At 52.0% G+C, this 27,028-nt stretch overlaps 2 protein-coding genes across 3 annotated transcripts in view; one reads left to right on the top strand and one right to left on the bottom strand.

Moving 5' to 3' along the window:
- Window positions 1-2,359: 2,359 nt before the first annotated feature.
- On the top strand, window positions 2,360-5,787 carry NKX2-4 (NK2 homeobox 4). Its single transcript, XM_065059482.1, has 2 exons — window positions 2,360-2,851; window positions 2,957-5,787. Exons 1-2 carry the CDS (start codon window positions 2,479-2,481, stop codon window positions 3,613-3,615), a joined length of 1,032 nt encoding a protein of 343 aa, XP_064915554.1. The 5' UTR covers window positions 2,360-2,478; the 3' UTR covers window positions 3,616-5,787.
- Window positions 5,788-6,264: 477 nt separating this feature from the next.
- The window catches only part of XRN2 (5'-3' exoribonuclease 2), a 37,322-nt gene continuing 16,558 nt past the window's right edge, over window positions 6,265-27,028 (bottom strand). For both annotated transcript variants that reach the window (XM_065059465.1, XM_065059463.1), the window contains exons 18-30: window positions 25,517-25,624; window positions 25,353-25,442; window positions 24,781-24,853; window positions 24,068-24,151; window positions 23,799-23,896; window positions 23,629-23,708; window positions 22,017-22,073; window positions 20,265-20,333; window positions 20,032-20,166; window positions 19,148-19,275; window positions 15,738-15,798; window positions 10,850-10,991; window positions 6,265-7,063 (exon numbers count right to left, since the gene is read on the bottom strand). In XM_065059465.1, the coding sequence (XP_064915537.1) occupies window positions 7,001-7,063; window positions 10,850-10,991; window positions 15,738-15,798; window positions 19,148-19,275; window positions 20,032-20,166; window positions 20,265-20,333; window positions 22,017-22,073; window positions 23,629-23,708; window positions 23,799-23,896; window positions 24,068-24,151; window positions 24,781-24,853; window positions 25,353-25,442; window positions 25,517-25,624 (1,188 nt within the window). In that variant the 3' untranslated portion in view covers window positions 6,265-7,000. The remainder of the gene's footprint in view (window positions 7,064-10,849; window positions 10,992-15,737; window positions 15,799-19,147; window positions 19,276-20,031; window positions 20,167-20,264; window positions 20,334-22,016; window positions 22,074-23,628; window positions 23,709-23,798; window positions 23,897-24,067; window positions 24,152-24,780; window positions 24,854-25,352; window positions 25,443-25,516; window positions 25,625-27,028) is intronic.

Consider the following 27,028-nt stretch of genomic DNA (forward strand, 5'->3'; position numbering starts at 1 on the left):
ACCAAAGCAGCACTGAGGCCCCAGCGAGACCCCAAACCTCCTCCTTGCCCCTGCAGCCCGTAGGGAATTGTCCCCAGGGCACCAGGACAGGCATCGGCCCCCCCGAAGAGGAGCAGGAACGCTGCTCACTGCCTCTCCCAGCCCATCTCCACCCGTCTGCATCCCGGGCGTCTCACCCGCACGGAGCCGGGGCTGCTGTGCGGTCCTTGCTTTGCCAAGGTGCAGGTTAACGCCAGGGCTGTGTCCCCCCAGGGCTGCCCGGTGTCCCCCTCCCTCCTCCTGCCTGGCCGGGGGTCCAGGCCTGATTCCCACCCATCAGGGCAATGCCACTGCCCCAACAACAAAGAGGGACCTCTAAATCCGGGAGGATGGAGCTTCCAGGAGCTCCAAAAGGGACAGAAAACTCCCTTCAGGAAAAAAATAAACTAAAATACCAGTATAACCATCAGCCCTTTGAGGAAGACTCTGGTGAATGAAGAGCTGAGCTGAGCTCCGATGCGCTGCTAGGGGGGTGGCAGCAGAGGGACTAAACGGTTTTGTGAAGCAAGGAGGGAAGAAGCAGACGCTGGAAAAAATAATGTGAGCACCAGGAATTGTGCCTGACCTGTGGGAAAACTGTAACGGAACAAAGTGTCGCAGGAGAAATGGGTGGGGAGTGGGAGTTTGGGAGAGAGGAACAGCGGGAGCAGCAGTGCATGCAGAGGTCTGAACGTCTTTAACTGCCGCTCTGCACCGGGGCTGTTTAGGAGGGAAGCACAAACTTTAACAAGCAGAACTGTCCTCTCTGTGATTATTTTATCCTTCATTTTTCTTTGCTAATCCTCCCAGTGCTGGAGAAGCTTTACCCAGCAGTTCTCGCTGAAGCGATCAGAGCAAAGATGGGGTGTGGAGAGGGGATGGGAGGGGAAGAGCCCGGTCCCGAGGTGTGGGGCACCACCGACTCCCCAGAATGGGGCTCAGCCCCTCCCGGAGCGGGGCAGGGGAAGGGCAGCAAGTGCCCCTCGGACCGGCCCGGGGACACACACCGGGAGCGGACAGACACACGCCCGGGGGCTGTAGTGCAGGTGCTGCTCATCGGACTCGCCAAGTTTTATCTGTCTGTACGGAAACCGCAGCTTTGCTGGTCGCCAACCCGCAAGGTTTGCGCGCGGGTGGGTGCTCCAGCCTGTGCGGGTGGGCTGGCACTCCAGGGCACCCGGTCCGGCTGGGGTCGGGGAGCAGCGCCGGAGAGCGCAGGCAGCCCCCGAGGCCCGTCTGAGAGAGCGCATTGACCAGCGGGGCAAACCCGCGGCGTTTGTGCGGATCCGCTCGCTGCTGCGGAGCGCGCCGCCCGCCCGGTGCGCACACCCAGAGCGCTGTACAGGCCGAGCGCGCATCCCCGCGCAGAGATGCGCGGAGCCCTCCCCGCCGCCCGTCGCTCCGCACCGCCCGGCCGCCCCGTCGCGTGTCCCCGCAGCAGAGCGAGCAGGGGCCGCCCGCAGGTCCCCACGGCCCCTCAGAGCGGGCAAGTGCCCCGGTGCCCCCGCCCCCGAGCCCCGCTGCCCCGGCCCGGAGGGACAGGGCGGCAGTTTGGCCTCGGCCTCTGGCTGCGCCCCGTCCTCTCAGCCTGCAAAGGGCCGTCAAAGAGCCCCCTCAGCTCCATCAGCAGCGGACGGGCAGGAGGGAGCCCCAGCCGCTGCCCCCCGACGGTAGCCGGGTCCCGCCGCAGGAATCTCCGCAGCCGCAGCCTGGGGCGGGGGGAGCGCGTCCCGCGTCCAGCCCGGCCCTCAGCCGGGGGCACGGGCAGCCCCGAGGGCGCATTTCGTTGTCGCAAAACCAACGAACAAACGAACAACGACCAAAAAGAAAACCCCAAACCAAACCGCAAACGAAGCATCATCCCTGAAAGGGCAGCCTGCACTGCGCGGGTGCCCGCCCGGCCCCGCACCGCCGCGGGAGCGGTGCTGGGGAGCGACGGCCGCCGGGCCCCGTCCCGCCGCCCCGAGGGGCCGAGGCCAGCCCGCTGCCTTGCCCTGGATCGCGGCCGCCCGGCCCCGGGGAAGCGGGCCCGGAGAGGGGTTTCCCCGGCTACTGCCGTCGGGTCCGCGCCCCCCGGCCGTGCCGCGCCGCGCACCGCGGGGGGAGCGGGCAGGTACTTACAGGCAAGGGCCGGGGCCGCTCGTAGCTGCTCCGGCGCTGCCCCGGGGCCGCCGGGCTTAAGAGCCGTCCGGCGGGCGCAGGACAATGGCCGGGAGGAGGGGGCCGGGGAGGGCGGCGGGAGGCGGGGAGGGGACGGGGCCGCCCGCCGCCGCTCTCCCCCGCCGGGCGCGCTCGCTCCGCCCCCCCGCGTCTGGCGTAAACCCGGCGCCGGGCTAAAAGAAACGGCGAGCTACCGGCGCCCGGGGCTGGTGGCCGCCGCGCCGCGCCTTGCCCGCGCACGGCTCGCCGGTGCCGGCGGCAGCGCCCGGCCCGGCCCATCCCGCCCCGTCCTGTCGCGCCATGTCGCTGAGCCCCAAGCACACGACGCCTTTCTCGGTCACCGACATCCTCAGCCCGATGGAGGAGAGCTACAAGAAGTTCGGCGGCATGGACGGGGCGGGCGGGCTGGGCGCGCCCCTCGGGCCCTACCGCCAGCCGCCGGTGCCCGGCGCGGCCGCCGTACCGCAGCACGTCGTGGCGGGGCCCACCGGTGCGGCCGCCTACCACATGCCCCACGGCGTCTCCCAGTTCCCGCACGGAGCCGTCGGGGGCTACTGCAACGGCGGGCTGGGCAACATGGGCGAGCTGCCCGCCTACCCCGAGGGGATGCGGAGCGGCGCGGCGGCGGGCGGCGGCTGGTACGGGGCCGGCGGCGACCCCCGCTACTCCAGCAGTAAGTGCGGGCGCGGGGCGGCGGCGGGCGGGCGGGCGGGCGGGCGGGGGCGGCCGCTGCCCCCGACGGGGCGGCCGCCGGCGCTGAGCCGCCTGTCCCGCTCAGTCTCCAGGTTCATGGGCCCGTCGGCGGGGATGAACGTGGCCGGGATGGGCGGCCTGAGCGGCATCGCCGAGGGCGCCAAGGCCATCGTGCCGCTCCACGCGGCCCCGCGGAGGAAGAGGAGGGTGCTCTTCTCCCAGGCGCAGGTCTACGAGCTGGAGCGGCGCTTCAAGCAGCAGAAGTACCTGTCGGCGCCGGAACGGGAGCACCTGGCCAGCCTGATCCACCTCACCCCCACCCAGGTGAAGATCTGGTTCCAGAACCACCGCTACAAGATGAAGCGCCAGGCCAAGGACAAGGCGGCCGCCCAGCAGCTGCACCCCGACGGCGGCCTCTGCCAGCAGCACTCGCCGCGTCGCGTCGCCGTGCCCGTGCTGGTGAAGGACGGCAAACCCTGCCCGCCGCCGGGCAGCGGCACCCCGGGCCCCGGCCAGCCCGCCCCCCCGCCCCCGGCCACCTCCGCCGGGGCGCTCCCCGCTGCCGCCCCCGCCGCCCACCCGCACCCCGGCTCACTGGGGCAGGCGGCCGACCTGGAGGAGCTCTCGCCCAGCCCGCCGGCGCTGCACGGCCAGGTGCCCGCCCTGGCCCCCATGGACTCGGCTGGCGTCGACTACAACGGCGGCATGGTCAGCCCCAACCTGCTCTACGGCAGGACGTGGTAATCCGTGTGTCCGTCCCCCGCCCCGCCCCGCGGTCGCTCCGGGCCCCGACGGCCGCCCCGGCCCGGTGAGGCGCCTGCGGGAGCCCCGACAGCCGCCCGTGGGCCCCCGTTTTGTGCGCGCCCCCTCCGCTCTCGCTTCATCTTTTTTTTAGACTTTCCGGGGTTTTGAAGGGTTGGCCTGGAAGGCAGAGCCGCAGCGGGGCGGGCGGAGGCCGGGCGTGCGCGCAGGGCCGCGGGCTCTGTCCGTGTGTGTGCGTGTGTCCGTGTGTGTGTGCGGCGTGTTCGTGGCTCCGTATCCCGTCCGCCTTCGTGCGGGGGTGCGCGGCCGGCGGGGGCCCGCCCGGGAGAACCGCCCCGACGGGACGCCGGGCGGCCGGGGGACCTGGGGTCGGCCGGCGGAGCGGGGGCTCCGGTCCCGGCCCGGGCCCGCTCTCCCGCGGCCGGACACCGGCAGCCAAAGCCGCAGGCAGCCGGGAGCCCGCGCCGGTCCGCGTATACCTTACAGACCCATTGAAGGCGAACAATAAATCTTCTGAAGTGCAACTTATCTCAGCAGAATTAATTTTATAAGGGTGCCCCTGAAGTGCAATTTCATTATTATTTGATTGAAGGTAAATTGAATTGTAACTCAAGGTCGAGGAGGCAGCGAGCGGGGCGAGCGGCGGGCAGGCGCTGCCTTTTGGAGGACGGGGAGCGGCTGGAGCACGGAAATAAAACGAATCCAAAGCCGGCGGCGGCGGAGCGTGTTTTGGCAGAAGAGCTCTCGAACGCTGGTGCTCAGATTTAAGGGGGAAAAACCGTTTTTCTCGTTATTATTAGCTATTGCTCAGTAAACGAATGTACGCGCGAAGACAGCGCCGCAAACGCGGCACCTGCTGAGCGTCCGACGGACGGCGGAGAGCGGGAGCCGCCGGGACAGCGGGAATCGGGCCCCGCAGCGGCCGGGGCCGCAGGAGGAGCGGCGGGAGCGCTGGGCCGGGCCGGGCCCGCGGGGTTTGGCCCCTCGCCTCTTCCCCGAGGAAATGCGGCACACCGGGAAAAGCATCTCGGAAGTTTCCGCCTTTTTTTTTCTACAATAAAAGGAAACGGTGTTCTCTAGCGTTGGCTGCTTCGTTCTCGGTGCACGTACGGATGCGGCTTGACCGTCCCTGGACAACCCCTAAAGCCCCATTTTTCCGCCTCCCCCTCAGACGCCAAAGGGATTTGGTTCCGCGGCCCCCGCCTCTGCTCCGCTCCGCTGCTCCCCAGCCCCTCCGGGGGCTCCGCGCCGTGAAGGAGCGATTCTGGGTCGGAAAAAACGCATTTCTGCTGCTGGGAGCCCAAGACCGTGGCGGGGCCGGGAGGGGACGGGGGATCCCTGCCGGCGGCTCCCGGGTGGGGAGCAGCGGGACCCCCGTCCCCTCCCGGCGCTGCGCTCCGTTCCCGCTCCCCGAGGCCGGGCGATGCGCAAGGACCCGGCGGCTCCGCTCCCTCCCCCGGCCGCGCTCGCACGGAGCGTTTCTCCCCGGCTCACAGCAGGGTCTGAGCCCGGTGCGGGGACCGAACCCCCCTCCAGCCCTGGTAACGCCCGGTGGGACGCTTCAGCTTGGCAAATACATAGATCGAGACAGGTAGAGCAGTTTCAGGAAGGCCACGGGGTTCCTGTACCCGAGGGCCATCCCCACGTCCCCCGGTTCTGCTGGGACGCAGCAGGGCCACCCAACAAACGAACAGGCGGCCAGGGGGCTGCTCCAGGCCCTGCGCCCCTTCCCTGCACCCCAGCACAGGAACTGTGGCCCCACTGCCAGGGTCCCGGTGCCCCGCAGCCCCCTGGGCCCAGCGCAGGCTCCGCTGGGGAGCACCGGCTGCTCCGAGACCCTCAGACAAGGGGGAACCCGCGGGGACCAGCCCTTCCCAAAGCAGCCCCCGGAACGTCCATCCAGCCCCATTTTGGTGCCCTCCACCCCCAAAGGCACGGAGCGAGGGACAAAAGCCCATGAGGACCAGCCGCCCCGCTCGCCCCACTCCTTCCTCCGGCCTCGCACTCAACCGCTGCATTTGCATGAAAATTCACCTTGGCTGCTGGTTTTGTTCTGCTCGAAAAGCAAAATTACTTTTTTGAGACCCAAATATTCTCCCGGCGGAGGGAACAGGCCATTGGTCCCCCAGCGCCGGGCAGGATGGCGACCCTTTGCATCACAATGAAGGACTCCGCTCCACCCTCAATCACTTGAAAATAATGAATCCAGCTTCGTGATTTCTTCCTCCCAAGGTTACAGTGGTCTTGGTCTTTTTCCTCGTTGCTGGTGATTAAAATCTGGGCCCTTGAAGGAAGAACCTGAACAAACCCAGTGCTGGGAGCGCTGGGCTTGGCAACCCTGCTCAGGGGCAGCAGCAGCGCCGGGACGTTTACTGATATATACGATACATACATTTAATGGAAGAGTCCAAGTGGGGCACAACAGAAAAATGTTATATCAGCGTTAATGCTTCTTATTTAACTGAATGCTCTCATTTTTTTTTTCTTAAATTAAACTAAGATTCTAAATACTATTATAGAGGCTGTGTGGGAAATAATTCATTCCGTGAAATAGAAGTGTGTGCACGCAGGTGGAGATAAAAGACACAAAGCCGTTCTGGAGGGGGCTGGAAATAAACCACGCGATGCTGCTCACAATTTCAAAAGCCACTTTATAAAGCAAATAAAAATATTTACTGATTTGGTATGCTCACACAGAAAATCCCTAGAAAGAGTGCTAAAAATGAATGGAAAGCCTGCACTTTGCGGCTATTTTAAATTACATATCAAAACAGACAAATACGCTCCCCGTGCTTGTTTGTGTTACAATAACAAAGTCAAAAACAGGCACAAGTTGTAGGAGTTGAAATGTTTTACTTCCAAGTCCAAAAGGTCTCCTCTCCGTGAGAAATTCCAGGAGCATCTGAGGAGGAAAGCGCCGCCGTGCCGTGTCCCCAAGCGCCGCCGTGCCATGTCCCCAAGCGCCGCCGTGCCGTGTCCCCAAGCGCCGCGCTCGCCCCGTCCTCCCCGAGTTCATCAAACCCCATTTCTATGCGTTCTTCAAAACTCCGGCTGTTGGAGGCTCTTGTGTGTGGAGTGAAGGGCGCTTGGAGTGACAGGCGCACACGTAATAAAGACAAACCCGCTCTCCTACCTCATCAAACGGCTCCAATTAGCAAGCCGAGCTCGCTCGGACTTTGCGACACGTTATTTCCGAGCCCCGCAGCAAAAAAATAATCGGTTTGGTAAGAAATGTGCACGTAGTTTAAAAAGTACAGGGATGTTTCGGAAGGATTCCATTCCCCACCCTCCCCCTGATTAATAAAAGAACAGAAAAATAAAACCCCGGACATTTTCTATACTTAAAAAATCACAAGAAAGCCAAGAGCTAATTCCAGCTGTATCTTCCCGACGGAGGCGGCAGCGGGTAGGGCCTCCCGGGGCCGTATCCCTGCAAACAAACAAAAGCAAGCATTTATTTTTTGGATTAGGACCCCGGTAAACAAGTTGGGCGAGCTCCCGGCGCCACGGGAGCCAGACAAAGCAGAGCGAGGTGCGGGCTGGGCTGAGCGCCCGCACCGCCCGGCTCCAGCGCCACCATCACCAACACCTCCCGCGCTTCTACACATCAGTATTTGAACGGAGAAAGAACGCATCTGCTGCAGAAGCCGCGTTTCTCAGCACCCGTTCATTTTCAATAACGCCGCCTGAATCCCACCTTGGAAATCAGACATATTTTTGTATTTAAATTCAGACAGGGCGTTCTGTACACCAATTATCCGGTGAAAAATCTGTTGCGAAGTTTCATACAAAGCCGCCTTGGAACACTCAGAATTATTTCAAGCCCTGACGCGTGGCAGAGAGCAGAAAGGTAATGTGATGTGCTCTGGGCTTTGTTGGTTTGCTCCTGGAGGGTTTTTGGCGGGCGGGGGCCGAGGGGTTTCCCTCCAGGTCTCTAAAAGCAAAACACACCCTTCCCGGCCCAGGGGCCAGGAGCCGGGGACCAAGCAAACCCGCACCGGGCAGCCCGGCAAAGCCACCCTGAGCTGAAACCCACTGGCTGCCCCCGTTCCGAAGGACCCTGAGCAGAATACGCTGTTCCCACCATCAGGAAGGCTTTTTGGATTTAATTGTAATTGATTAAAAAGGGAACAAGCGGACGACACCCCCTGAAAATCCTTCCAGGGGCATCAACAGCCGCAACCCCCGCACACAGCTCCAGTTCCCACGTCCTGGAACAGCCGCGCCAGACGCTCATCTGGGCTTGCAGACTGAAATAAAAATGTCCAGCACCCGCACAACACAATCCAGTTTGTTCTTCAGTTTTCTAGAAGAGCTGGGAGACACCAACAACCACCCAGCCCCAGAGAGCAACCCATATCCATGGCAGTTGCATTAATTTCGTAAGCGCTTTGTAGCAGCGCGTTTATTAACCTCTTCAGACCATGTTCTGTATGCTGTAAAAAAAGAATTCAGAGGTGAAAGGGACCAAAGATAATTATTTATGCTGCTATGTGTCACCACTTCCACTTGAATCCCTTTTCAAGGCTTTAAAGCTTTGAAATTTTCAGGCAGCAATGTTGGATTCAATTATTGGTGTTGCACCCTAAACCCTTTAAGGTAGCCTCTAATTTTACTCCAGCGCTGTCAGCCCTGAGGAAATAATGACATCTCAAAGTCCATTTTAAAATAACAACAACAAAAGAATAAGAAAGGCAACAAAAATTTAAAAGGAGATAAAACGCAGTTGGAAAGCGAAGCAACTGAAAAGGAAATTTTTCGAGGAAGCAAATTTACTTGAGCTGAAAGATTTGTCCTTAACAACCACCCCGTAGGTGAATACAAATCAAAGTGTTGTCACCGCCCGGTTTTAACGTGGTTTCACGACCCAGCAGACACATCCCGTGCTGGTGACAGGGGGCCCAGGTTTGGGCAGGACTGCAGCGTTACCCACCAGTGACACGGACCCATGCGGGTGACAAACAGCTGCGGTTGTCCTTGTCAGGCTGTAGCTGTTACACTCGGAGACTGAAGGTTGGGAATGAACTCATTCAAGCACCGATTCCGTTTGCAAATGCGCCCACCTACACCACCCAGGATCAAGGGTACAGCACACAGACTTCTCTCAAGTATCTCTTTTCCAGCCCTAATTAAACACCGCCCAGACTGCACCAGCACCAAAATCCCCCACTGGCTTTTCTGCATTGTCACAGCAGCCCCTGGTACGGATTAGTGCAATTACGCTTTTATTCCTTTGTTTCTGTTTTTTTTTTTTTTGGATAAACCTGCGTAACACAAAATGAAAGATTTCGGAAAGCTGATCCTATCGATGCACCTCATCCAAATTACAATATAGTTGAAAAGCCGCCGGGGAGCGGTTGGGCGGCACAGCCAGGATCCCCCCCGATCCCCCGAAGCCTCGTGTGATCTCAGCCCAGCCTGCAGCCAAAACCAGCCCGGGAAGGGTTTGTACGGGGACCCCTCCCCACCACACTCAGAGCAACCCAGCTCGGTGGCCTCTCTTCTCACCCCATTGCTGGCTGCAGCATCCCTACAACCACTGCAGGAGCCAAGGACAAGTCTTGGCGGTCCTGAGCCCAGCCCGAGGAGGCTGCTCTGCACCAGGAGCTCCGGGGCAGGAGAGGGGGCAGAATGGGGTCTGGCTGCTGCCGCAGGCTCAGCCGGGCTGGAGCTCCAGAAACACAGAGCTTTTGAGCAGCGCTGGGTAATCCTGTGGCCGCAGACAATGCCCAGGACGGCATTAGCAGCTCCCAGGCTGCACCAGGCAGGGAGCACAGGGCACCCTGCAAAAACCTCCCCCAGCAACGCCCCGAGGCTCTTCTCCCACAAACTTGGTTCGACAGGACATGGGTTTATTGTGTTGGCTGCCCAAAAACCTGCACACCGTAACAACATCATGGTGCAGAAGCAGTTGTGATAGATAGCGCTACCTGAGCCTCCCAACCAGAACAGAAAATAAAACATAAAGCAGACAAAGAATCAGAGAAGTGGTAAAAGTGCGATGGGAAGGGTTTCACACCCACCACTGACGTTCCGGTTCAAAGAGATGGTACCTGCAGTGCTTGCTGCACACCACAGGAGACCGGGACGTCACCCAACACACGCGCCAAGGGCTGGATTTGCACCACGCGAAAACGACTGTGCTGCCCACGGCACCCAGCGACCAAACACAAACCGCGTGTGCTGCACCGCGAAACACCAGCGTTTGTGTACGGGGCACGTGGGAAGAAGAAAAGCAGAACCAGGAGTGTTCACCAAAAGGTGAACGAGCACGTTTATAACAGGCAGCTGAACCAGGTGCCAACAGGCGGCAAATTTCATCAGTTTGTGCCTCAGTTTCCATATGAAGGACTGGGAAATAATGCTGTCACCAAGCAGCTGAGCACTCTTCCTCCTCTTTCCCAATCACTGGTAGCTGAGTTATAGTTCCAACTTAACAAAACAGCAACAGAACTTAAAGTTTTAATATAGATATCTGAAATTTACTTTAAGCTAGTATATAGCACTGCAAATACTCAACATTTCTCATACAAGAGTATATGCAGATTATGTGTTTGCTGGGAACACACACACAGAACATCACCTGCTGCTGAGGCATTCTCATTCTGTGGCATTTTCATAAACCGATGACAAAGTCACCCATCATTTTGGATGAGGTTCTCCTGTCGCATTCACTTGTTCTCATTTAACCACGCAAAGCTATTTTCACGTGTACTTTCACAGACGTTTATGTCTCTGGCTACTACATTCTAACATTTGAATTTAAGTAGGTTTTTAGCTAAGAGAAAGCTAAGAAACACTCAAAAGGAAAAATTAATGAGGTCGTAAGAGTCTATATTTTAAACATACTGGGAAGAAAGCCTTGTATCCTCAAGAAGCGTAGCTGATGGGTTTCCTTACAGAAGATGACGACTCTGGCTGAAACACTTGCCCTCAGATCCTGTTCTCTCAGGCTGCAAGGAGCGTGTGACTTGGTAGCACGTTTGATTTACTTGTAAGGAGAAGCGGCGGCAGCAAAGCCACGGCAGTGACCCGTTGCCAGGGCGCACACAGAGGGCTGGGCAACGCTGGGACACTCACCTGTCCGTGCTTTCGCTGCTGGGTTAACACCAGCCAGGAACACCCACCCACGCCGCGTCCGCTCCCCCCGCCCCGCGTGAACGGCGCCTGGCGCAGAGGGGAACCGCCCGCACAAAGCGGGGCGAGGTTTCCGTACCTGCCGTCCCCGGTCCATGCGATCCTCGGGGCGCTGCGGGTAGCCCATGGGCCCGCCCAGCGCCTGGAACTGGCCCGGCTGGTACTGGTTCTGCGCTTGCAGCATGCGGTTCCAGGCCAGCAGAGGAGCGGCGCCCGCCGTCCTGCGGAGAGGAGAGAGCACAGGCAGCGTGAACACGGCTCCTGCAGGGAGCTTCACAGCACAACACCCCAACTTCTGTCGTCTCGCATGAGAAATGATTCGATTAGTCTCGGAGTTCAGCACGGGCACTCCCAGCTGTGCCCACAGTGGTGCTAATGACACCCAAGTCACTAGAGATAAACTGGGGAGGGGGGAATATCTTCCAGCATTCTCCTACCAAAGGCCACATTTCCTTCCTCCTTCCTTCATCGCAGCCCGAAAGCCACAGAACCAGGTACTGCCACAAGCAACACACCCCATTTTACAAATCACAGATTTCTCAATTCCTTGGAAGGATTCTGTCCACCTTTTATTTTAGGGGCAAATTTGCCAGTTCATCCGCACTGGTCTTGAACACAGATTAAACCCCAGATATCACCGAGTTAGCTAAACGTACCGCACCATCCAAAGAGTAAACATGTGCGATACAGGAGAATGAGGCTTTCTTTTCTAAATGTCCAGACTCTTTCTGGGAGTCCATTCTTTCTAGTTAATTGCAGGTTGCAAATGAATTCTTACTGCGAGTATTCTGAATCTAGGGTAGGGGCCTTGGCTGCTTTTTCCCATCCATTATTCTGCTCAATATGTCAGAAGGTCTGATCGGGAAGAAACCTTTTCAAGTCCTATTGATGCCGTTTTCAATTGACCACGGTGACCTAGCAACATAAGCACTAATTGGCGTGGACTGACTGACATTTGGTGTACAGTTTATATGGGAACACAAATTCAACATCCATTATAACCTAGTTTGCCATCCCAGATTACTAACAGCAAGAAATGTTTTAATTGCCTTCAAGTACCTATTCTAACATTACAATTATAAAGCAACAGGTATAATACACCAAATCATTGTTTGATTAAAAATATTTAGAAAAACGATATAGTCTTTAAAACAGCACGGGGAAGGGTACGAATCCTTACAGAATTCACAGCAGTTATGTTTTGCAGTACAATATATCGTTGTGAGGGGAAAACACCGGCTGGTTGACACAGTTACTATTGTCTGACCCCTGTTTAAGAGCGATGTGGTGGAGCAGCGTGTGCCCAGCCTGCCGAGGGACAGGGACGCTTTGGCATTCACCCGCTGCACCCACAGACACCGAACGCCTTTGGAGAGCCTCTGCCGGGCTTGGCTGGTTCCGCCGGTGCAATCCAGCCCTGCAGGAACAACCCAACCCCGGGGCCGGGTTTGGTGTGATCTAAAAAGGCACAGGCGCTGAGCGAGGATGCACGGGCAGCTGCGCGGTGCCAGGCAAACTGAGCTCTGAGGAAGCGATGCTGGGGAGGAAGGACTTTCAAACACTCCTCAGCAGCTCGACAGAGCTGGAGCCAAGACAGGTAACCGGCAGATTAAAATGAATTAAAGCAGGCACTCCGGCTCTCTGGGCTGGGATGCTTTTGGTTTCACGCTAGCGCCCGCAAGCCAGCCGCTCCACCTGCTCACGTGGAAACCTGCCCGATTGCAGAAAGGCAAAGGAAACTCCCACCATCTCTGGAAAGGAAATAACTCGATTCCTGTTTACAGAAGTAGGAGTCTTGCCTGGTAAAAACACATTCGTTAAACACGATGTGCAATACATGTGCCAAAACAACACGCTCAAAAGCTGAGTGGCAATACTGAACGGCGCGGCTTTATTTTTAGCTTCAGAGGTAACGTCTAGAAACACGCAGTGTTATCTCAGCCACTCACTAGGAGAGGCCATACTGTATTTAAAGTTAATAGCACATTACACTTCCAGGGACTAAACACTCTAAATCACTGTTTTAAGTATGATATTCCTTTTGATTAAGTACTCTGAGTACTTTTTCCCCTTTATTCCTGGAAAGCAGCAGAGTGTCCAGGAAGAACACGCTGCTGGGCCTGCAGGAAAACCGCAGGGCACTCATCCAGCCCCGGCTCCAGGACCTGCACCAGCAGCCGCCCTGTCCCTGCAGCTCCGCTACCGTGGCTGTGACGAACGCCCTGGGTGGCGGACGGTGACAACGGGCAGCTGGGCACAACCCCCACTGCACAGGAATACAGACTGGGCACAGAGTTTAAACGTCTTGTCTTCATAAAGCGCTGCTTAGTGAAAAGTTGGGATATTTAACAAACGAAAGACATTAGTATGACTATTATGCTGGGGTATTTCTGCTTTGAGGCCATCTGAAAGAGTGAAACGGGTGATTTTCAATTGGAACCACTACATATTCTAGAGGACAAACCTAGTAAGACAAGAAAAATAAAACCAGAACACCTGCAATACGTTTTCTGATCTTAAAGCCAGAGAAGCAGCTTACACCTTTTGCCGCTCTGAATTCACGCAGCTATGCACTACTTTTAAAAACCAACATTTTAGATTTTCGTCTGATTAACAGAACTTGGGAAATTATGGTCCTCACAGCACTTGACTTGGTGTTTATCTACTGGATGTAATGACGGGCGACTCCAGTTACCCGAGGGTGGAGATTCGTACGCAGCGGAGCTGACAAAACATGACGGTGCCCCTCGGAATACGACATGAGTTCACACTGGCAGTTACTCAAACGCACCAGCCAGACTTACATCAACTGGAGATTAAACTAAAGCAAACACGGGATAGCTAAATTACAACTTCAGGAAACTTTATCCAGTAAAACGTTTCTGTTTTGCAACCTCAGCCTCTTTGGAAATCTCTTCCATAAGCAGGATAAGTCAAAGCATTTGCTCAACCAGGTGACAAACTTCTATCAGCCAGGAAACCAGGTAGCAATATATGTATATATAACCTCTGAAACGTATCAGACCACCAGGCCTGAAGGCAAGAGCATGAAATACGGCTCTGCAGTGTCCAGTACGGCAGCCCAGGGCCTGGAGGGACATGCTGAGCGGTGTCCTGCTCAACAGCAGCCCGGTGGTTGTGTTTTACCTGCTGCACACTCAACTGCAGCACCACATCTCTGTGTTTCTATCTGGCGTTCTGTGTAGGGCTCCAGGCTCACCTCTGCACGGCAACGAGCCCAACGGCAGCCCCGAGCGGCCAAGAACCTAATTCCTTATCCTCAGCACCGACACGGGCAGGTCCGTGATGCTCACAAACCAGAGGGACAACCAAGCCCCACCAGGGAGGGGAAGCATCACAAACACACGGTTGTCAGTCCGAAGCGACAACAGCATTCTCCGAGCTTCTCCAAAGCTTATTTTCTAGGTGAAGATGGAACGTCTTCAGTGTGAAGTCACCTCAGGGGACACCAGTTTGGGAAGCGAACGGTGGGTAAGCACCGCAGCACTAGAGCGGCTGGAGAGCTGAGGATCGAACCACGAGCACCATCCAGCCGCAAAACGCTCCGAAGCGCCCGGGCAGGCGCAGGCACAGCTGAAACACCAGCGCAAACAAGCCCAGGAGCCTCCTGGGACCGTTCTCATTAGAGTCCATTATTACAGTTGCAACAAAAGCGTGTTTTCACGTGAGAAACAAACAGCATTTCTGGCTGAAAAAAGTTCTTTATATGTGAATGAGGAAACTCTTCCATGTGGCAAAAATGAACAGCCTGGTGAACTGACAGTATTTCACAAAATGGTACTACACAAAGTGTATTTAATTAAGGTGTGGGAAAAGCCATTCCCAGGGACAAAGCAATATTAAAGTTTGTAATGCCAGATTCATTTATAATGCAATATTCCACACTGACGTGGCACAGGACAAGGGAGCCGGACTTATTTCAACAGGGATCAAAAGGGTTGCCATGGAAAACGTGACCGCGGAGAGCTCAATAAATTCCCCACAAGCAGATATTTTCAATGGTTAACATTTGCAAATAAAACCATGAAAAAAGAGAGTTGCGCCTCAGAGCAGAAACTTCCAAGATCTCACAAAGGCTCTCGCTCCTCCATAACACACATAAATATCATTATTCATAGCTTTCGCAGGTACGCCGAGTTCCTCAAGTCCATCTGACTTAAGGACATACAACCTATCAATGAAGGAACGCACGTAAAACATCCCTTATTATCAAACCATGTCACATTCCTTCTATTCGATGGCACTTATTGGACTGCGGATTCCATAATCCTTCCCTGAGTCCCTTCTGCATTTAATTCAGTTCAGTCTTAAGTAGTTAAAGAAACTGTTTTCAGTGGCAACTAATAACTACTGACCTACAGTGACACTGCCCTACAATAGGCTTGTCAGCCCTGAAAAACTTGTACCAAAGAAGCTGATTAGGACTTCAAGAGGTTTGTAGCAAGAATCAATGGCTGGTCTGTACTAATGCTGCGGCTGCGGCACAGAAATGATAAAAGTGGAACACCATTAGTTATGCCTCATTAAGCTCCACAGCCCTCCTAAAAAGAAATTTGTTTAGCCTGTCCAAAACCTAATGCAGTTTTAAGCTCTCTGTGTTCAATTTCATAGTATCTCAAAAGCTTCAATAAGATAAAGGCCAAAGAACCAAGAACGGTACCAAAGCACCAACAGTAAAGTTAATGTTGCAGTCTGAGTTTTAAAGGAAAGTGTTCTTTTCCTTCTTTTTTTTAACACGAAGTACTCGAGCCTTTTAAAGGATGAACACGGCACAGTGCACTCTCAAAATATAAATAAACCATGGTCGTTAATCAACTTTAAATAACCTGCCGTACAGCACCATTCCAACAAACAAGGTTCAAAACAAAGAGGGGACACCAACGACAGCAAAGCAGAGGCAAGGACGGGCTCCCGGCACGTTTTCCCCAGGGCGGGTCGCGGCTCACCTCTGCGGGGTCTGCGGGAACAGCGGCGTGGGGCCTCGCCAGGACTCCTGCGGCCGCAGATCTGCGGGGAAACAAACACAACACAGCGCGTCAAACAGCAGCAGGCACAGCGAGGGAAGGCGCCGCGCTCCCCCAGACCGCCTGCGACAACTTACACGGAGCGCGTCAGCCTGGGGTGCCAAACACGCTCCGGCAACCCGCTGGTACTGCTGCTGGTTTTCATAGCGCCCTCATGTCCATCAGAGGCAAACTTAATATTAACTAATAAAATGCAACTTCATTTTTTTTTTTATAACTCAAAGCTTATTGGGCATATTAAAAAATGTCATTTTAATTGATAGAACTAGCTTTGGTTAGTGCTTGGACGCTTCACAGGTATCTTTTCTGGCATTTCCAAAAATGCAAAACCACGTCTGTTACCATCACAACTGAAGACTTCATTTATTGTCTATATTTTTTGTAAGTGCATTCATCACTACACTGTATGAAAAAATATGGATATATATACACATAGACTGTGCCGTCATCACAATGAGGAACAACTATTTAACACTTAAAATATGTGCAAGTTTCCCTTTGAATAAGTTATTCTATAAAGCAAATTAAAAGAAAGACCACAGAACGTAATAAAGCAAACAGTTTCACTTTACCCATGTTTAAATATATATATAGAGTTATATTCAGGATATATTTAAAGATAGCAAAAATATATTTAAAAGTTAAGCCCAGACAATGCTAACATCATAAGAAAACTCTGTCAATGATCTCTCGGATAGCGTAATCAGAGTGAACTAAACTTTTTTGGGGAAGAACTTGCCCACAGCCCCAGCCCCGCAGTTATCAGAAACCGCAGGGGAAAAGACCACCCACTTCTCCATTGTTTCTTCTACCCAAATTAACTCTTCACAAAGACGTAGCAGTAACAACATTGCTTTAACGGGACACACAATTAAACGGTTGTTGTTCTGCTACATAAACCGGTCAGTAAACAGGATAAAAGCAACAGCTAATCAATGGCTCCCCGCTCGGGCCACAACACTCGAATTGTGCAGCCATCAAAAGCCCCAGTTTCAGTGACACCTTTGATTATTTTCAACGGTGTTTAAGTGTGACCTAATTTCAACAGCTGGTTCCAGAAGCTGTCTAATGGCTGCACCACCACGGGACAGCGGTGCCCTGTTACACTGCCGTACCCTGCACCTTAAAGCTTTGCAGGCGTTTGAAAAAAGGGAGTAAAAATCAAACCCAAGAGAGGAAAAGTCTGCTCCTCTCCTAACTCTGATTGTCAGCAGCCGTGACGGCCTGACGGCCAGAAACCTCCCAGGGCAGCGCTGCAAAGGGAACATCATTTAATCAGAGGCAACAAATCCCCAGGACTACAGACGGGTGCGTGTCGGCCATGCCCATCGCGCTGCCCTCCGCTGCTTTGGGGAAACGAGCCACTGCGACACAATGTCACACCCAGGCTTGAAAAACAGGACAAAGATGAAATTGCTAAAATAAATAAATGTCCTAAAACGTCCTTTTATGTCTAATAATTTCAAGGTTTCACAGACACCTGCACCACAGCCAGACCTGCAGCCCCACTAAGCCTGGCTCAGCTCCCCTAAGCCTGGCTCAGCTGGCTCTGGCTTGCTGGGAGACACAACGTTCCGGAAACCCGCTCTGTTCCACGGTGGTGATGTGTGCACAATCCCCAGACTAGCGCAGTCCCTCCCTGCGCACAACTTCACGTTTTAACTGAAGTTTATTAGCACGTTTTCCAGCCCACTGCGGTGCTGAGAAACCCAGCGAGATGACGCTGGTCTCGTCCCAGTACAGCGCTTCTCATGCACGCAGACTCCCGCTTATGGGCTCGTTAAAAACACGTGTCCTACTTAATCACCGTCTTTCCATGGCAAAAAGAAAGGAGCCAGCTCTCCCGCTGCACCCACATCTTTCTGCAGCCCTGGGGAACAGTTTAAGTTGAATGAAATCATCATAAAAACATTTAAGCCACCTTACTACTGTTGATTAGTATGGCTCTGATGGAGAACAATCTTTGAAGGGAAAAAGCTCGGAGCAGTGAATTGCACTTCAAAAAGGTACTAAATCGGAGAAGAAGTGACGATTAATATTTTCTTTAGTCTTCAAAACTTAGGCATTTCCTAGAGCTATAAGGCCAAATAAACTGCCTTCTCTAGCAGCTCCTCAAGTAACAATTTATCTAATCAGTGTGGCAATCAAAGACGAGATTTTGTGTTTACTGATTGCACTAATCAAAATCACTTTTCAAATGCAGCTAATTGACAAGTTTACTGACTGAAATGAAAGTCATAAATCAGATATCCTGTGCTGCAGAAACCAAACGTGCCATTCACAGAGAACTGCCATGCTGCACTTGACTTCGCAAGTTATCAGCACAGACAATTATTCATCAGCTGAAAATTGGCACATCCAAGTCAAATCAGAGCCCAGCACTGAGGAACACCCACAGCAGGCTCTTGAGGAAGAGATGGCACTTCGGGTGACCGCATTGCCCTTCGAGAGTCTAATTTCACTTCATCATACGTATAAAAACATAATACATAAAATGAAAAGTTGTTCCGCAGCAATCCCACGAAATGTGGGAATTTTAACCACACCAGCACTAGTTTTTAGGATTGTGTGGGTTCCAGACGCTTCCCAATCCAATTATGCCACAACATACAGCTGTTCTCCCATGATTAGATACCTGATGAACGCGACTTGGACACAAGAGATAAACCGCCCCATTAATAAAGCTCAGCCTACACTTTCCCGTTTGGATTTTCCAGCTGAAGATACCTGTGCTCTGACAGCGATACCCGTATTTGAGGTCTGCAGAAGGCCAGGAGACGGCTGTGCTGCGGCACGACGCCGACACAGGCAGGAGGAGCGATGCAGGACTGCGAATCAGCAGTTTGGGTTCAGCCTGGCACCTCAGCACCAAGCACAGCTTATCTGACGGTCCCACCGCCTCTCCTGCTCTGCCACCATGCCTGCCTTGGGCATTCACTGTTTCCTGCGGGCAGCGTTCTCCTCTTGTTCTCTCCAAGCACAAAGCACCGAGCTGCTGCCAAGCCAGCTGCTGCTGGCGGTGTTCAGATTCACCACGTACTGAATACATTCCGGATAACAGACACTAGGAGCCCATAGGAGACAAAGTGCCATTCTTCCTATTGCATTTGAGCACTGGGCGGTTTTCAACATGGGACCCCGTTTCCAGGCACAGAACTACACTGTAGTACCTTTCACCACAGCGACTGTGCAAAGGAAGAGCAATAGAGGGCAACACAGGGTGAATGCAGACGGATGCCTGAATCCACTTTTTATTCGTAATAGTGCAATGGACCAAAATGAAACCAAAATGTTTTTCAAACTGGGAAATGTAGAAAGCAGAAGCAACTTACTGGACAAGAGCTTGGGAATCTGCTGCTGCGCGCCCATCAGCGGCCGCGCATAGGGGCTCCCGTAGGTTCCGAGGGGCACGGCGTTGGCGTACATCCCCGGCATCCCTCGCTCCCTCGGCATCGTGTGCCTGTCGCAGGCGAGAAAGGGAAAGGACGAGGAACAGGCTGTGTTTATGGACGTCCCCTTACAGCACAGCTGCTGCCCGGCCCGCCAAACACCCCCGCGCTCTCCAGGGGGCCGGGGAGATGGGCACAAGCACGACAGTGACTCCTTCACACACCGCTTCCCGGTAAGGAAAACCGTCTCATTTTATCTGTAATACAGAAGCCCAGCTCGTTCTCTCATCCCGCGCTCAGAAGCATTCTTGTACTGAACTGCAGAACCCGAAACATTTACTTGGATTCTGGAGAACCAAGAGAAACTGACTGTGGCAATGCCTTGAAAAACAACAGTCAAACAGACTGTAATGTGTAATACATGTGCTTCAAACAAGGGTTTGTAAAACCCATTTTTGAAAGCATAAAAGACACTCCTGTCTTCATAATAATCTTAATTGTTGCTTGTGTGCAATATTCTCATTGTACCTTCTGCACTTCAAGCGAGTATCCACCAAACAAGCTGAAAACAACGCAACAGGAAAATCAGACAAATATTTAGTAGAAAAAAAACCAAACCCAGAATCAAGATGAACGCAAGGCATCATGGCACAATCACTGCAGTTTTCAAGGCCGAATTTAAACATCACATGCCAATGTTTCCAACATAAAATACCAGCATCTCATCTCTGACAGTCCACCCTACTCCCTCGGTTTTTTCGTTAAGCAAGCACTAGAGGAGAACGTTCACCTCAGCCCGGCAGTCAGTGGCAGTGCTGCGCCCTTACCCCAGCGTTCTGAATGCTGCCTGGTCCAAATGGACGGGTTTTCTGTCTCGGTTAAAGCCAAGCTGTGGTCTCCAAGGCCTGCCGTCGTTGTTGGTCTTTTCCCAGTCTCCAGGCTTCAGAACTGGAGCAGGTTTCCTTAATATTAAAAATAGTTCCATAAATACTTATCAGAGTAAATGCTCAGATTAATGAAAGACAATGGAACTATTTGAAAACTGACAACTGACACTTACTTTGCACCAGGTAACACATTAGCCTTGAAAATGAATTCTTCATCAAATTGTGGATCTTTGAAAGAGATACTAGGAGAAAGTATTTGAGGATTAGGTCTACATGATAATTAAGTCAAGCAAGATTAAAAAACTAATTGTTGTTTCATTAACAGTGATGTACCCAACAGAAAAGATTCAAGAACCCACAGCTTAAACTGGAAACTGCATTTCTTGCACACGGATATACCGACTACATTGAACCTGAGTATCTCAATTCCTTTGCAGAGGGTGATGTTTTTCCTCCTCTGTATCAACAGCCAGTCCAAAAGACAGTTTAATGTCCAGCAAGCAGTTAGCGCTGTGCACGGCAACGAAGGCACCTCTGCAGACCCCGGGGCACAAAGCGCTGGCTGCACCCGTCAAGCTCCAAAGCTGCACAGCGCAGGCAAGAGATAAGCTTGCTGTGCAGCCTAAGCGGGCAGGAGATAAGCTCGCTGTGTAGCCTAGGCAAACCGGGGCAAAACTGGCAAGTGGGATTTGCTGGGCCGGGGGGGGGTTATCTCGAAAGGCAGCTCTGCAGTTGCGTGCAGTTCCCATGGGGGATATACACCTATCTTCAGTGACCTCTTGCAGACCCTGAGTTTTGAGCTGTCCAGTGTTAAACAAACTAAACTGTAACAGAGCAAAAGGCGGCCAAAAGCTTAATTTCTGCTAAGACAACGTATCGTACAGCAGCTCCAGGAAAACTCTTCCGCAGTGCCAGCAATTCCCATCTCCGGGTGCAGGGGCCCAGGGCTCAGGTAGGTCCCGCCAGGGCCGCGTTTGAAGTACACGGCACCAACCTGCTTTCTGTTCTCTCACCAGCGGATGCAGAAGAATGCTTGGCATGCCAAGAAAGATAACAGCAAACAACTAAGCGGAATAATCTCACTCCTCCAGCTGAAATACATCTGGTTTTCAGCAGAGAATGAATGAGACTGGAAGGAAAGAGAGGAATGGTCCCTTGGAAAATTCAGCCCAAGTGACAAGCACTGAAGAGCAGGATCATGACTGCTCATACTATCGCAAAGGACAGGAAGAAAAATCCTCGCAATAGAGAAGCGGACAGAAGCGTAAAACAATTCAAACCTCCCGGCAGCGGCAGATGGAAAGCCAAGAACTACCTTTAACTCATCACTCAAAGTAACTAGATCTCCATTTCAGAACATCCTTTCTGCCACATCCTGACAAGGCGCAGCTTCGCATTCCTCCCTGCCTGGAGACAGCTCTGCTGAACCAACTCATGCCAATCCGCAGACAGGCCACCAGTGATTTTCAGGGTCTCAAGGATCTCATGTGGCTCAAGAAGAGAAAGGTTATAGGCTCAAGGATTACATACCTATTACACTGTGCCAAATTAAGTGAGAATGACACACAACACACCAGATCTACAGAAATTTGCTGTCAAGTGCAAGAGTAATTAAAATTGTCTGTGACCCTAACATTACTCTTGGAGACTCTGCATTGGTTTTGTATTCATTACGCAGTTTCTTATTGCTCTCCCAAACATCACATTCAGGCAAAGTTAGTATTGCTCCTCAAGCGCCCAAGCCCAAGCGCTACAACACAACAGCCTGGATTCAGCTCTCACAGAACAGCACAAGCGTTTAAAGTAAAAGCTTCAATTTTATTAAGAGATGGATTCTGTCGCAAATCTGACACCACAAACCACCAGAATACACTAAGCTTTGATTGCTGTATTTTGTACGCCCTTAAAAGCCCAAGTTTACCTACCTGACGGCAGAATTTTGTGTAAGGTCCCGCAGCATTGGAACAGGAGACTCCACTGTCCTGGTAAAGAGAAAAACCTCTGTCAAAACATCATGTAACACATTTCTCACTATTTGCTCCACTTTCCCTGTTGTTACCAGTCCTGTTCCCCTGTCAACTGAGTCTGCAATACATAAAAGTGGTTTCAGTATTAACTTCCCTTTCCCCTAAATCAAATATTTCTATAAGCAAGGTTTGGTTAGAACACACCAGCGGGTTCTAGGAGGGCAGGAGAAGACCAGACAGACACACATGTAGACACAAACCTGCTTCACTAGGAAGAAAAAGGCTTTGAAGTAACAAACAAAAACCCAGCTGTTTTACATAGCCCTTAAGGACTCTCCTTTGTAACTGAGATTTAATAAGCTGACATGCAGTTGCATCTTAACCCTTTCCTCCTGTGCTGCGGGAGCCTCGCCCTTCCATTCAGGCAAGCGCCATCCTCGCGCAGATGACTTTTCTCCACCAGCAATGGGCCGTCTGGCTCAGGCTGCGGCGCACGACTGCACAGACCCGTGTCGCACACAGAGGCCACGAGGCACACGTGCTGCCGAACGTGAGCCACGTCTTTGCAGCAAAGCAAGGCTCGTTCTGAAGAGGCGACACCAACGCCGGCTCATCCCCACAGAATCCCTGGCCGACTGCTGCTCTAGGTAAAAAACCACCCATTTCTCCCACCCTGGCAAGGGGAGACAGCGGCAGCAGAGTTCTCTCACGTTCTTCGCAAGCCATGACGAGAATAGATGAACGTATATTAGCGAGTGTGACCTAGGATACATTATCTGGCCAACAAAATCGGAGTGTTTGTGCATTTAATGCAAATGAGTTACTGAACACCTGCTTATGCCTCTAAGCAAAGTTAGATAAATGAATGCATATCCTACAACGCGAAGATTACGCTGATAATTTCTCAAACTAAATGCGTTATCTAGAAAACAAAAAATAGTAGCATTTTTTTGTCTGTGTAGATGGTAACCGTACTGAATTTAATGCTATAGCATAAATGGCAAAATGGCAAAATATATCTAGTATATCTCTATCTGGATTTTTCTTTAATGCAATTAAGATTAGCATATAAAAGGCAGAGCTGTTGGGCGCTTTTTTAAACAGCACGTGCTATTGGAAGTTACATCAGACTGCATGAAATTACCATTCATACGACAGCAAAGACTCCAAGACAACACGACCTCACTGATCACTACTTTCATTGTATGGGCCCTGTTTACCTATTAGAGTTCAAACATTACTAAATACAGAAAAATCAGTCTTCTTCCACAGATGAAATGACAAACATTCAAACAAAGGGTTCATCAGCAATGAAACAAACACATCAGAGCGCTTCAAAGATTTCTGGTGCTGGTTTAAAAGCCCAGTCCTGAAATTAAAACAAAATAGGACCATAGAACGAAAGTTTGGGGTGTTTTACATACGTGATAATAATACACACCTCCTATGAAAGCCAGTGGAACGCATGTTCAGCCCCAGAGGCGAGCGCGTTGCCATTTCTGGCAGCGAGATCGGTTTATTTAAACGCAGATGTCGCTAACGCCAGCCAGCACTGCCCGGCCATACTCACTGCTCTGGAAGAACAGCGTTGTCATTCAGCGTCAGCTTGCCCTGGATCCCGTGGCACAGCTCGGGGGGGATGTCCACCGGCTGGGAAAGAGACAATTAGCCTGCTGAATCCCTGGGTTACACCCCCGCCCCCCCCATTCACACCATCCCTTGAGAACAACTACAACCCACCTCCGTATTTTTGGTCTTGTACTGCTCTACAATAAAGTCACAAAGCGGGTGGTGCTTTCCAACGAAGAGAACATCACCACCAAGGCTGTTTCTTCTGCCTACAAGAGATGAGGAGAGCGGATGAGAGCCCAGAGCCGAGCGGGGAGGAAGGAACACGGCCCTGCCGACACCTCCACTAGGGGAAAACCGCACTGACGTGGAGGACAAAGCTCATTTGGGGTGAAACACAGCAGTAACACCAAGCTGTAACACAATGCCACCATCCTTACTCTCTTCGGGAGTGAGGTCAGGGTAGACTTCTTCCAGCGCAGCTCGGAGGCGTCGCTCATCGACGAACGGCAGCAACGCAACACCTAATGCAACCAAAACAGGAGCTTTTCACGTTTGTTCAGGGCAGGGGGGAAAAAGACACTAGCACGGAAAGCTTCAACAGATTCTTTACCCAAGGAACAACTGCTGCATCAGTCACAGAAAAGAAAACCCTACATTTTCATATTCTCTAAAGCAAGAAGCAGCTGCATTAAACACTGTAACTTTTCTCATTCTTTCTATGCATCCAAATATTTCTGTATTCCCCCAAGCGTTTTCACAAGCTACTAACGAGCCACTGATTGAACAGAACAAGATCCATTAATTAAATGCAAAGGAGACAAAAGACAATTACACAGTAAGGCTGATAAAAATAGAAAAATGATTAATCTAGTTCAGGATAAATTAACGAATCTAGAATGACTGTTGAAATTACTACTAATCATTGTCAATTCTAAATCAGCTACTGAACCATAATCTGCTCATACAAATTTCTTTTCCAAAATATACCTATTGCAAAATACTTCTCCCCATACCAAGAAACACAAGTTACCTGTGTGACTTGGTGTGTAATTACCTCACTAAGATCACTTTCCATTTTCTTCCTATTTTTATAGACTCTTGAAGCTAATGTCAGTATATTGTAGCTCAAAAAAAAAAGCTGAAATTTCACCTTGCCAAGCATATTTCTTCCCATTTAAATCAATAGCAAAATCTTCAGGGTAGAAGTCAATTATGCTTGATTCCTGCATATGAGAAAATTAAAAGAATTAAAGCCAATTATGAAATGGACTCCGAATGGCACAGAGCGCTGCACTTCAGAGGGTGAGCACGCACCGCGCCACGGAGGACACACGGAACCTTACTGACACAACATCTTTTATTACACACACAGTGTGGTAGGGCATTTCCACCACGGAGAGTATCAACACAGGAAATCAAGCGGGATAGAACAATTCCAGGTAACCAGGTTAAGGTATCTGCTCCCCAATTGAGTTTTCAAGGTTTCTGTAAGAAACTAAAGACTCTTACCGAAGTGTAAAAGAGCCAGGAACTGATTTTTCTCATTGGAACCTCAGAATTCAAAAGAATCACTTTTAGGGATGTCTGGGGAATGTCTGCAATCTACTCAAAACGTTCCCTGCTGGTCCCGCTGGCTTTCTGCCCGAAGGGCGCAGCAAGCCGTGCTCCCACAACCGCAAGACACTGTACCCTCGTGGAGAGCAGCAAACCGAGCGCTCTTACCGGGTCTGTCATGAGCTTCCGCCACGTCGGCGGCAGAAAATTCCCACTGGCGGCTGGAAACACTCCCATCAGCTGTTCGAGGGGCTTGAACTGTTGAAATTAAACAAGCAGGTGTAGGACACTTCTGATGAGCTGTTAAAGCAGAAATAATCAACATGCCCTACCGGTTTTGAGCCTTTCTCAAAATCTGACGGCATGTCTGCGATCCCCTCGAAGTCGGAAGCGAAGGGAGCGTAGTGAAAAGGGTAATACCAGTTCCAGGATGCGCAGCCCTAGGAGAGAGAAACGCAAAAAAACGGACAATTCAGAAAAATACAAGTGCTGGTTTGGCCTGGACAGTTAATTCTCCTCAGAGTAGCTGGTGTGGGGCTATGTCTTGTGCTCATGATGGAAATGGTGCTGACACCATTGGAGTTTCCAAGTTCTCTGTAACTGTACGAGCAGCAGAACCGTGGTCAGAAGGTGTCACGGGGGTTTTGGTGGCACAGAGTAGGATTTCCCTGGCAGCACAGTTTGCACCGTTGTTTTCCAACGCTAAATCCCACCACCACCTTGGGAACACAGGGAGCAGAGAGCCCCGATGTGAGCCGCTCTGCAAGGTGTGAACACCTCAATGTTGGAATGTATTCTGGTTTTAACTGTTTCGGCTCGGTACAAGCACTAGTACACACTTTGAGTAACATTTTGCTTCCCCCCCTCTTTTTCTTCTGTATTGAATACTGGGAAATACAAAGTGCGTTCACTTGAAAGAGGCAAAATAATCCTCAAAAAGGAGAAAATAAAGTAAACAAACAGACCAGAACACAATGCACTTTGTAAAGGAAACGTGCCTCTAGGAGGTCTAAGTCAAGTTTTCACCTCCTCAGTTATTTTTCTTCGCAGTACCACTTGAAACAAAAGCCCACTATTTTGACTTCCAGTTCTCAATAAGTAAATGTCAATGAGGCTCCTGCAGTGATATTTTTGGTATAAAATTACAGAGCCTATAATTATTAGGTGCAATTCTTCAGATGGTTTCAGTATGTTTCAAAAGCCAGGTGGATTGGTGGCTTTCTTCTTCTCTCCTTTTTTTTCCTCTCCAAACAGATGTTCCCACTAGTGGAACATGCTCTGCATTATTAGGTTTTGATAAGAATAGAAAAGCACAATATGTATTCTGTCAGAAGTCTGATGGGCAGTGAGCAGTGGTTATGGGAAGCAATTCTTATCACGGTAAAGAACCGCAAACCCTGAAGCGCAGCTGTGTGAAATCCCCAGCCCAACAGCCCCTAATGCAGCTTCCAGGAGGGCAGAAGGCGACGTGGCCGCTGCTCTGCACCCTCCAGGCCACCCATGCGTGGCAGGTCACGGTCTCTTGCCCCACACCGTTCCACAATGCACGTACAAACTGCAGTATTCTATTGCTGCGCTGCTTTAAGCCTAAATGTCGTTTTTATAAGGTCTAGAGAGAGATTTGCTTTCTTTTACAGCAATCTGAGTATGAAGCAGAACGGGAAAAACAAAGCTTGAAACATCTGTGTACTTTCCTTTGGAACATTTCTGAACTAGAGAGCATTTTCTGTACCTTCACTCTTCCCTGGGGTCTAATTGGCACTCCTCCTCCGTTTTCTCGAGAGCACTATGGTCCTGCCTGAAGCTGTTGTCAACCTCACCCATTTATTTTCTTTGCAGCTGTA

This window comes from Columba livia, chromosome 3 (genome assembly GCF_036013475.1).
Source record: "Columba livia isolate bColLiv1 breed racing homer chromosome 3, bColLiv1.pat.W.v2, whole genome shotgun sequence".
NCBI classification, from domain to species: domain Eukaryota; kingdom Metazoa; phylum Chordata; class Aves; order Columbiformes; family Columbidae; genus Columba; species Columba livia.